The sequence below is a fragment of the Spinacia oleracea genome, chromosome 2 (genome assembly GCF_020520425.1).
Source record: "Spinacia oleracea cultivar Varoflay chromosome 2, BTI_SOV_V1, whole genome shotgun sequence".
NCBI classification, from domain to species: domain Eukaryota; kingdom Viridiplantae; phylum Streptophyta; class Magnoliopsida; order Caryophyllales; family Amaranthaceae; genus Spinacia; species Spinacia oleracea.
This window is the reverse complement of record NC_079488.1, coordinates 104,667,932-104,679,940: the sequence shown is the minus strand read 5'-3', so window position 1 is coordinate 104,679,940 and position 12,009 is coordinate 104,667,932. Positions and strand designations below refer to the sequence as shown.

Here is a 12,009-nt window from a genome sequence, read left to right as displayed (position 1 = left end):
TACTTTATAGGTTAAAATTCTCTTTACCTTTCGCCCTTACTTCTGAAGACTTAGCTTGGTTGCCTGCTTAACTAAGTTGGTTTGACTCGTGTACGATTTCGGCCTATGCTCCTCACCTACATAATAACTAGTTTTCTATGCACGCGATGTGTACTTGTAATTTAAAAACGCATACTTAATAATACTTATTTGGTTAATTACTTTTTACCCCTTTTAATGATATTTTTTTCTTACTTTCAATATTTGGTGATTTTAGTAAGTATCTTTTAATTTAATTCTCTTTTACATTGTAATCTAAAATATTTTTTGTGTTCAAATTGTTTTATTTTACTCCCTCCGTCCCATAATTATAATCCCGTTTGATCAAAAACACGGATTTAAAGAAAAATGGAATAAAGTACATGAAAAAGTGGAATAAAGTACAAATGATGATTGAGTTGTATGGAAAAGTGGAATAAAGTACATGTGAAAGAGAATTTAGTACATAGGAAAGTGGAATATAGTACATGGGTGGGGTTTCAATACATTTTTAATTAATATAATACATGAGAAAGTGGGGACCTTAGCAGACAAAATTAGAAACAGGACTATAATTTTGAGACGCCCGATTTAAAAAACAGGACAATAATTTTGGGACGGAGGGAGTAGTAAAGGATAAAATAATCAATCATTATTTACGCCGCTCAGACGATCCATTTGTTAAGGGAACACCGAGGTATTCCATTTGCTCACAATTTATAGTTGCACATACTATATTACAGTAGCAAAAATTTATCAATTTCAAATAGTTCATAATAATGTTTTTTTTAATACTACACAAAGAATATAAAGGACAAAATTATTATCCTAGTATTTTTTAAAAAATGAGTTAATCTAACATAACCTAAACAACCACAAACTCCACACAACCATTCCATTGCATCAAACCCTACACAACAACCATTCCATTACCTCAAAATTCTCAAAATTTAAATTTTGGAATGTTGTTTTTATTAATTATAATTAAGTGAAGGAGAAGTCAAACGTGGATTTTGAGATAGGGAGTCACCCAATCAGGGCTCCTCGTGACTCCACGTGTCACTCAACAAAATCACCTTCTTTTTTTAAAGAGAAAAAATCTCAAGGATATGCTACGAATGGTGGATAACCAACTGAAAAAATCCCCAATTTCAAACAATCAAATTTCACCAAATTCAACCATTTTCAAGCACCCCAAAGTTCTAACTTTTCTAGAAAGAGAAAGTGAGCCTGCAAAAGGGCGCAATTTTTTGTGAAGGAGGGTAAAATATGGCAGCAACTTATGCAGGAACATCGTCTTCAATGGCGGCTGCAACAAGTGGGTTGCTTCCACGTGTCCACGCCAACCACTCCTCCCGCTTTATAGCGTTGCCTTATCTCCCTCCTCGTACCTCTACTTCTTCTTTGAAGATCTTCTCCAACAATTTGTCTGGTATTTTTCTTTGCGGCATTCTGTCGAACACTTGGCTATCATCCTTGTTCTTTACGTACCTTGTTTGCTGTTTTTAGCTTTGATGTTTATTGGGGTTTGCTTATTGGTTTAGTTAATATCAGTGCTCTAATTGATTGACTGATTGTGTTGAATTTTAAAGTTTTGTCTTTGAACAACAAGCGTTGACCACTGTTGATATCTCAGAGTACATTGTAATTTCATGGTTTTGTCTTATTTGTTTCTAATATGTTTCCCAATTAGATGTGGAATTATGTTATTTGTTGGGAATTGAATAAAACCCAGATTATATCATTGCAATTAATCATAGTAGACTTGAACATTTTGAGACACTTGTATAGTTGTATATGTAAGAAGACCATATAGTTAGATGATCATATATTAATGTGTGGGAATTGGTTAAAGATCACCAAATGGGTTGTTTAATTCTCTAGCAATCATCATCAATCCAAAGGTAAAGATGACCATGAGACGACATCAATACATTGAGGGGTATTTTAGTAGAGGCTACCTATTGAGTTCACTGTCTTGCTAAACTGAAAGTGATCTACATATCCAGTTTTGATGGGAATTTGGGAACGAATGCAAATATTTTCTAACAACATAAAAAATGTCATAGTTTTGATATTGCCATCTATTAGCTGGGCGTAGGATGTTCAAACATGTGGGGTCATCCTCTAGCCAGTACGGTTACATAGTTTTGTAATATATTAACTGATTACAAATTTACAATGTGGCTAAGAAAGAGGAACTGGAATGGTAAAGATATACGACGTATGTGTTTTACTACGTATAATAAGTGTATTATGCGTCAAATGTGATCTTCATTTGGATTCTTTTGCTTATTCTCTTGCTGCCGTGCACTTCTTATTGTGTGGTTTGTGTCTGAGTGACCGAGTTCCTTAGTTTTTGTGAACTATATGTTACCGGAATTGGAATGTCTAGCGATTGATTATGGAATTATGATATGGAGTGTTTACATAACCCTTTTTGTGCCTGAGAAATCTCCTTTTGCTTGCATTCCTAATCTATCCAATTTTGGGGCATCTCTAAGCTAAACTGGTTTCCTGATTGAACTCATTGAAGGAATATCGCTCATGCTATTGTTTTGGTAACTTCTCCAAGAACATCCTTTTGCTTCTTTTAAAAAAAAAAAAATATTTTAAAAAAGTTCGCTTGGATATTGTCTTGGGGATGAAGTGAGTATTCTAAAGTTGAATAGAATGAATGCCTTTATTTTGGACATATGACTAAACAATTTGGAGTTTTAAAAGATTCTACGCTACTTGATTGTAAAGATTTGGTCACAAATGAAGAGCCATGTGATTTTTGACTTTGTAGCTGAAGATGTATACATAAGTACATAACAGCCCCCGGTAATCACCAGCTTACTTAAACACGCGGAGTTCATTAATAGCATTCAAGAACTTTCAGCTGTTGTGAAATTTTGTTGATACGTGGTTTTAGAATGTCTAACTCTTGTCTGTTTTGGCTACTTCTTTGCATAGCTGGTGCTTACCCTGTTCTATTTTTCTCTCTGCAGAGTCAAGGAGATTTTCTTCACTTCAGGTCAAAGCTTCCTCAACAGACGAAACCTCTGTTGATAGCAGTGAATTACTTAGTGACCTGAAAGAGAAGGTAGGTGTGAATTATGACCTTAAATGAACCCCTACTGCATTTGTTTCGTCATGGCTTAATTGTTGAAAACAATAATCTTTTCTTTTTGTTTAAACTTTTGCAGTGGGATAATGTTGAGAATAAGTCCACTGTACTTATATACGGTGGTGGTGCAGTAGTTGCAGTTTGGCTATCTTCCATTCTTGTTGGTGCTATCAACTCTGTTCCTCTGGTATGTGATTTTTCTTTTCCACTATACCCCTTCTTGGATCTGTTTTCTTGATAACTGGACAACTGGTTGTGTTTTAGAGTCCTTGGACTGTCACACATCAAAGTATATCTCCTTTCTGAATGCCTAGCTTGAACAGTATTTTACCCTCCCTAGTATTTGAAATTTGAATTACATCATTTTACTTCCCTTCGAACACCCCTTCCTAGCCGACAAACTAAAAAGAAAATTATTGTAGATAACTTGAAGGGTGATCAATTTAAGGAATATTGGGCCTCAGATTCCTTCATGTTTCCTTATTGTTGCTTTCTCTTGAGCTGGCTGAACCTAGTTAGTGAATCAGCTGAACTTACTTACCGTGAAGGAATCCGGACTTGTTATTTTGCCACAATTGAAGTCTCCGTGAAATTGTGAATACACTGTTGTTAAGTTTGTTATTGGGGTTTTAAAGATGAATTGAACCACAAGGTTGAATTACAGAACAAATTTGGAACATTTCCCCTGATAATTAGCATTTTTTGAAATTATGTTTGAGCCATAATTTACGTTGTTGTTATTATCAGCTTCCAAAGCTCATGGAATTGGTTGGGCTCGGATACACGGGATGGTTTGTTTACCGATACCTTCTTTTCAAGGTAAAGTTCCTGTTTGTTCTTTTCCGTGCACTGAATTTAAGCTGCTTACTTTTGTAATCTTTCTGAACCAATTAAAACAATTATCCTTTACTTGTAAGTCCAATTTCAGCTTCAACCCCAGTACCCTTCCTGCCCTGTTCAGCTAAGAAGAATTAAAGAAAGCCTTTTTGTTTTAAGTTAACATTGTCTTGTTTTTCCATCCTTATTACTTGCTTTTGCCTTTCTCACTTTACTAGTTAGTGCACGGAGGCCCTACTGATATTTGAGTCAATTTGACTCCTCATGCTGCTAAAATACGTTGTTTGTATATTCAATTACCTGTGTCACAATTTGGTGCGTCTCTTGCAATTAGTAACTTGTTTTTAAAATAAATTTCTCTTCGATTTAGCACTGAAACATTGCAAAGCTTAAAAGTAAGTATCATGATTATTGTCTTGCTTAATACTTTGTATAAAGCTCTTATCTTTGTATATTTTGAAATTCATGGGAATTAGATTTGCCGGTGGACAGTGGACAATCTTGATTAATCAAAAAAATTCATGAGCCAAAGAAAAAAGTGATTTCTTATTTAGCACCCAAATAATGCAAGTATCTTTTACTAGATGATCATTATAAGGCATTGCTTTCAACTGCTTTTTAAGAAGAAAAGCTCTACACTGTGATCAAAATTTTGCTCATCAAAACTGAATTTTTAATGTTAAACTACTGATGAAAGTGGGTTTTAGTGGAAGAAAATAGAAAGCAAAAGAAGGGGAAACAAGTGCCATGCTACTTTCACCATGAGTCCTTTTTTCTGTGATCATTATTTACGCATTGCTTAATTTTAGTTCCAAAAGGTAAAGGACGCTGACCTCCCTTTTCTTTCTTGTTTATGTGTCTTGTTCAGACTAGTAGAAAGGAACTCGCAGAAGACATTGAATCATTGAAGAAGAAAATTGCTGGAACTGAGTAAAATATCACCTAGACTAGCAATACTCAAAGTGAAGAGGAACTCGGTTCCCAATCATGTTGTATAATAGGCCATAGAGCTACTCCTATTATGTATCGCAATTGATTCTGTCTCCAGTTTTAGAATTGGAATGTTGATATGGATTGGATAAATGTACAAGTTTTTATGTAATTCAAGTGGCTTTTTGTTGCTCTGTTTTTCCTGCTGTAATTTACAGCAACGTTAGGCCGAATTGCATTTCATCATTTTTATGGTTATACACTGCAAATCTCTGATGTTATTATTCGAACATTTAGCAGTTGGATTTGTCAGGTACAATTGATCTTGGTATAATAGGTTGACACCTTGTTAACTGAAAGCTTTTGAGCTTCATACTTCCTTTACCTCTTTCATACTGCTGGATTCATAGCAGTTTTCTTGTTTACTGGTAGATCTGTTACAAATAAAGTAAACAAATTTGCTGAAATGATGTTAATGGGAGAAGACATACAGGATTGTGTTTTTTTCGAACTCCACAGTTATGTATATGTACAGGTGACAAAGGCATTCGATTTATATACGACACATTAAACCAAACAAGTTGACCTAGTAGTAAAGAGTTGGCTTGAGGTCAAACCCCACTAGGGGCTATTCGGAGTGAGGATTTCCATCATAATCCCCTTATTTCAAATGAGTCTGGCCTACAAAACTGACTGGAAATACATGTGCGAGGTGTTAGTTCAATTAGGGTCCTTTATGTTACCTACTGGAAAAAAAAAAATGCCACACATAAGGTAAGAAGAATTGACCTTACTCGCAGTAGAGGTGAGCTCTCCACCAGCTTATGTTGGTAGATGTGCGATAGTGATCATATACCATTATTAGTACTCCGTATGCCATATACGAAGTACGTAGTATGGATTGTGATCTAAACATGCACACACTAGGATATTTCTATGTCTAATTTATAACTCTTTCTACTAAAACAAATACAAGGAATGAAACATGTTACTTCATAACTATCTCTATTCTCCTCTATTTATTTTTTAATTATATCATATTTTATTATCTGATTATGTATGAAAAAAATATTCGTTTATAGAATATGGGAATAATATATGCCGCATTATACTAATTTGCTAAATATGATTTTTGGTAATATATTTATCAAATTGGTATATAAATAATGGAAAATATATTTACTTAATATTTTAGTCGAAATAGCTATTCAACATACTGAATATTTTAGTCAAATTATCATATTAAGCGTATAAAAAAAATGTATTATGTAGTAGGATAAAAATGAGTATTTTAAAAATTTATTAATTAAGCAATAGGTTAAGGGGAAAAATATTTCAGCCAATATTATACAAAAAATTGTCAAATAATAATTTTAAACGAAGTAATATTCATGCAGGTACACTACGGGAAGTGATAAATTCAAGGAAGAATTTCACTTCTTCCAAGGAAATCAACTATGAAAAAATGTGGATTTCCTTGGCAGAAGTAAAATTTTCCTTGGATTTATCATTTCCCAATCTAGTGCCATTATATTTCCGAGTGTATAAATCTTGTATTTTATGAGAAATTTAATGTTTTCTAACGGAAGGAGAAAAAAAACCCAAAGAATATAAAAGTAGTAACCAAATCTTCATTGCCTTGTTTGGCCCGGAATATTGTCAATCGGGCAATTCCTACCCGAAAACACACTCTCAAACTCAACTTTTACTTCATTTTCTAGAGAGAGAAGAGAAGGCATTGGGTGCGACTGTGTTCTATGAAGAGGTTTTTGCTGGGGTTTAACCATTGAAGCTCAACTACGGACGGGGTAAGCTTCTCTATCACTCTTTCTCTCTTCTTTTTCCAGTTCTTAACTCAAACTATTGCTATATAATTTCTTCAATCTTGTGAATATTCGATGAAATGGAAGAACTTGCATTTTCTTTCACTTAAGGATGGGGTTGAATATAGAAATCGGTTTTATTGTATCAGAATCTGATCTGAGATTTTTAATCCTTTGTTGATTGATGAGTTTTTCGTTGTGGGGTATTTGGGATTATGATGGAAAACTTATTAGAATTCACATCACATTTTTTTGATGTAGTTTGAATTGTTGTTGTAAATTCAGGTCTTTTACAATACTCGCCTTTGAAAATCAAAAGGAGCTACCGTATCTTGTTTGCATTTGCATTTGTAATAGTTGGGAAGGATGTTTAGGGTTTGTGTTAGTAGAAGATTAACCGGTTCTGATACTACTATTGGAAACCTAAGCCACCAACTTTTACAACGATGTTCTGTGAGTGGTACTGCTAAAGGTAAAGGAAAGGTGAAGCCTGCGCAGGAATTGAAGAAAAAATCCAAGAAGGCGCCTAAGAAAGGAGGAGCAGGAGGAGGAACAGACACTGGAGGGGCCCGTAGGACCGGGCTAGCTGCTGAGCTTGAAGAAATGGCTAAAAAATGTCTGAATTCTCCAACCCCCAAAAGGTTTTTGAGGCCTAAGGAAAGAGAACGAGAGGCGGCGCGTGAGAAATTAGGGCTTATTAGCAAAGAACGCCAAAGAGAGATGGATTTATTGAAGAAACAAGCGAAAGAGGGAACTGGTTTTGAGAAGCCGTCAATGATGGGTACTCCGGGTTTGGATTTGATTGCTTTGGGTATAGTTGATGCTGATGCTATTCCAAAGTATGAGCTGACAGTTGAAGATGGTCGCCGACTTGCCAAAGAGTATAGTAGGGTTTTGATGAGAAGGCATCGTGCAAGGCAGAAGGCAGAGACTACACTTCTGAGATTTAAGAAAGAGGCGATTGAAGCTTTGCCTGAACCTCTTAAAACTGCTGCTTTGGTCCCTGATTGGGCTCCATTCCCTGCTAACCGGTTCATGGCAACACTGACTCCACCAATTGAAGGGTATATTGACAAAATCAGGGAGGCAGCTGAAAGAACATCTGGGAAGGCAAAGCTCAGATGATTTTAGTTCAGGTATGGTTTTAACACTCTTATTCTGTTTTGCATTTCTTTGATGGCCAACTGATCATGGACATCCTAGCTCATGCATGTGTTTTACTTGGTAGTTTGATTTACTTGATTTCAGTTGTTAGTGAAAGTGTGTTCTTAACTGATTTTCTTCAGTGCTGGAATAGGTGGTTAGAACTTAGAACTGAATCTCTCTAGTTATTTCTTTCTTGTTATTGAAGGGGCAAATGAGCTTTTTGCGCGGAACTATGTTGTGGACCCTTTTTTTAGTGTTTCACCTTGTGATAGAACCTTAAACATGCTTATATCTAGTGGATATCTTTTGTGTGCATATATCTGAATACATTTATGTCTGGCTTTCTGGGTACTTCACTTCTTCCAGAAACCAAAGAGGGTAGGGCTGTTCCTTCCAGAGATCATTATACTGAGTTGTATATGGTCAGGGAAATAGAGCTTTGCTGTTTTTTTTTTTTGGCTATTTAGGACGAGCCTGTATTGAGTTGTATGTGTATCATTCACGACGAGCCTATATTCACAGATTGACATGGTCAGTGGACCACTTACTCACTTAGCATACTTTATAATTCATGTTAAAGTAAATTTAGTTTGAAACTGGCAGCATTTTTCACAAGAACTAATTTTTGTAGTAGAAATAATTAGAATTTTTGGGCATATGGCTTAAGATGAACCATGAATATGAGGTGGGAAAAACATAAATTCGTTAAACTGTGTAGGAGGTATCATTTAGCTTTTTAGGCTAGCAAATGAAGAAAGCAACTCAAACCTCATCATAGAGAAAGTAACTAAGTAAGGAATCAAACTGAAGGTCCATTTTTTCTGTCTTTAACTCCCATGGCATCCTTGGATTAAGAGGGGGAAATGAAGATAAAATAAAGAAGATGAATTTTGATGGTGGTAGAAGGAAGGGTGTAGTGATAATGCAAAGAGGGAGGAAGGGAGGTTACTACCCTCATTTTGGGGGTAATGTGTTGCCCTATAAGGACGGGGGGTTAATTATTACCCCAAATCATGGTGAATCTTCGTTTGTCCCACCTCTTTAAACGAACACTACCTCATTCCATGAACCATTATGGTATTACTCCATCCACCTTCATTCTTTTTTTTCTTTTTATTTTTTTTTATTTTTCATAATCTTCTATTTCCCCCTTTATACGTTACAAACAAATTAGATAGGTGATCCTTTTTAATGCAGGCATACCCTCAAAGTAGATGAATGGTCTTTTTTCTTGGTGAGAGCCATACTTCTGTGCATTACAAACAAATTAACAGGAAACTATTTAAACCTGGATGCATCTCCGGAGTGATGCTGCGTAATCTTATTTACTGGAAAGTGGAAACTTAAATAGTTAGCAAAATTATCTTTGGATCCTCTACCTTTAACCTTATTGATTAAAATATATAGATCCTGATGCAAATTTCCCCGTCTTTTTCCCGCTCTCTGCTATGAGCTTGTAGAGTTTGAGAAAGGTTCCCGAGATGAATTGTTTTATTTTATTCTTGCATTGTAGTGTTGACTCTTGACTCCATAAATGGATTGTACTTATTTTTGGCATTTGCACTTGACATGTGCTTCCTAGCTAGGAACTACTATGTCTCGACTCTCAACCTACTTAAGTGAATCTTGTTATATATTTCCCACGGTGAGCCTATCTTGAAGGCTACATTGTCCTATCACATTACACTGTAGTTTAAAAGGACATAGATGACAGAAGAGGCAACACTACTTGAGCACTAGTAAAGTCATAAGCCATAGTACGGAATTTACTTGGGAGTAACCCCTTGGAGAAAGTCTGCGAGAAACTAGAGGGAAGATTCTTGATCCTCTGAACCCTGGTATCATTCCGAGATCCATATTGGTCATCTAATTCATAATGACATCAATCCAGAAAGTGCACCAGGAATCCCATATATGACATTGAACTTGCAGTCAAGACTCAAGAAACTCTTCTAGGTCAATTCTAGCTTGAAATGGGAAGGATATTTAAACAAATTGACCCAATGGCCTTTGAGAATGAAGATGACACAAAATCCAAGACCAGGCTTTCAAACAACATCAAAAACAGGACTATCTTGCAATTTCCTTATTAGTTACCCAAACATGTAGCTTAAGTGCTTAACCAATGTAATAGGATTGAGGTTGTAGCTCTGTAAAGCATGATGACTTTGTGGAGCTACTAGCTTGGTAAGATACAAGCGGGCCAAATAATCTCATTGAGTCATTGTGAGAATAATACTAGAAATGGTTGACGTAGGGAACCTATCCGTCCTACAAGAGTTTGAGGTTGTAGCTTGGAAATGTTGTAGCATGGAAATCTGACATGGCAAGCAAAGCTACACGAGTTCTAGCTTGACCATAGCTGATGCTATATCACTGTAAGAACCTTTCAGGACACTGTTGATATCATTGGAAGAAAAGTGAGGAGGCAGGCCCTAGTTTCAGGCAGGTTCATGATTGGCTAGTCAAACCAAATATTAAATTTTGACCAAGTTGCTTTTTGAAATCTGATTCATAAGTAAGAACATTTAGAGGGCTTATACTGAATCTCACTGGGAATGGGAGGAATATGACCAATTACCTTTGCGAGGACACCCTTGAGAAGACACCCTTGTGATACTGTGTAAAGTAAGATTTTGTAGCGAGATTTTTTTTCTTCTCCAGTAGTTTGTATTACCCTAAACCCTTACGTCATTAACTCCAGAGTCCAGACCCTTTAATTTGGATAGTAAACTCTTTATAACTACTATCTCCATTCCTTTACAAGTTTTCCATATATTTCTTTGGGATGTCCACAGATTTAGAAAGCGTTTCCTTTTTACATTCTCTCTAAAGCTGCGCCCCACAAAAAGCATAACCACCCTACCACTTTTTTAGTTTGTACTTTTCAATCTCCTAATCTTTGGTCATTTCTCTATGTGACGATTTATTATGGGAAGGATGGGCGGTGGAAGTTAATGCTGCAATTCATGCCCAAAAGACCTTCTAGCAACCCGACAAATCTGATGTTACCAATATCTGACCTTCTTGAGCTGTTGAATGATGTCTAATAGCATAAACTACACCTAAATCAACTAATGCTGATCTAAACAATTGTACAAACTCATGTTTAAGACAATGGTGGATAATGTGTATAAAGTCAGATGGGAAATTGGGCTCCCAGCAGACATTCCAAGGCCGCCTGTGGACATATTGCTAGTCCTGACTTCTTATTGGCGTTATGGCGTATAGGACTCTATATTAGCCTAGGGAAGTTCCATATCCTAGAGTAGAGATTCTATGTGGGGCCACTAGCCTACCACCATAGGGGGGAATTTGAGGGAAGCTGTATCTCAAAACCATGATGTATTCCGTTGTGATATCATTACTTGCCTCTTTGCCTAACAGATTAAATGTCATCTTCCTTTTCATGCCGATAGCTGAAGGGAAAACCGTTCTTTTACTATTTTGTCATTTGAGTAATGTTGCTTTATAGTTCTTGGGTTGTAAGGTGATGTAACCTGAGTAAGAAAGATATACAATACTTTCAAGTTTCAATACTAAGCTTTCTGTGTAACTATGCCACTGAAAGTTGAGCTTATTGTTCCGACTGCCATTTTTGCAGATTTTCATATTTCAAATTCCAACTTGAGCCCCAGACTATTATTCAAGGCAAGCATTACGATTTGTGTTCCTGGCTTACAATGATGGATTTGTGAATCGAATAACTTGTGCTTACCAAGGATAGACTGTTTGTCCTTCCATATAGATAATCTTGTTCTATCACAGTTTTTGTAGCACACAGTATGAGGTCATTTTTTCCACAAAACATTGTCTCTTGCCTTGTATGTTAAGAACATTTTTCGTAAGAGGTAAGAAAAATAATTTATGGCAACTTCGCCAAGATTGTGCTTTATTCGATATGAATTTTAATTTTGCAGTCAACTGCCTACCTGCTGCTGCCCTCTCTACATATAAGAGATCAGCCTTGAACTTTTCAGTTGAGCAATTAGGTTTTGAAATTGCAGTTTCGCATAAAGTTGAAGTAAGCTAGCAAATGTCGACTATGAAATACACTAATCCATTAATTGACGCAAACTTTATGTTAACCGGATTTTCACCAAATTAATCCTTAAAACATAAGATCCAAAAACCAAAGAAAAT

At 35.9% G+C, this 12,009-nt stretch overlaps 2 protein-coding genes across 2 annotated transcripts; both read left to right on the top strand.

The window, feature by feature from the left end:
• Positions 1-1,120: 1,120 nt before the first annotated feature.
• On the top strand, positions 1,121-5,088 carry LOC110790288 (protein CURVATURE THYLAKOID 1A, chloroplastic). The gene is made up of 5 exons (XM_021995075.2): positions 1,121-1,450; positions 3,012-3,106; positions 3,210-3,317; positions 3,878-3,949; positions 4,836-5,088. The coding sequence occupies exons 1-5, from the start codon at positions 1,288-1,290 to the stop codon at positions 4,899-4,901; spliced, it is 504 nt and encodes a 167-aa protein (XP_021850767.1). The 5' UTR covers positions 1,121-1,287; the 3' UTR covers positions 4,902-5,088.
• A 1,395-nt stretch (positions 5,089-6,483) lies between these two features.
• LOC110790280 (uncharacterized) lies at positions 6,484-11,761 on the top strand. The gene is made up of 3 exons (XM_021995071.2): positions 6,484-6,705; positions 7,006-7,856; positions 11,471-11,761. Exon 2 carries the CDS (start codon positions 7,087-7,089, stop codon positions 7,843-7,845), a length of 759 nt encoding a protein of 252 aa, XP_021850763.1. The 5' UTR covers positions 6,484-6,705; positions 7,006-7,086; the 3' UTR covers positions 7,846-7,856; positions 11,471-11,761.
• Positions 11,762-12,009: the final 248 nt, after the last annotated feature.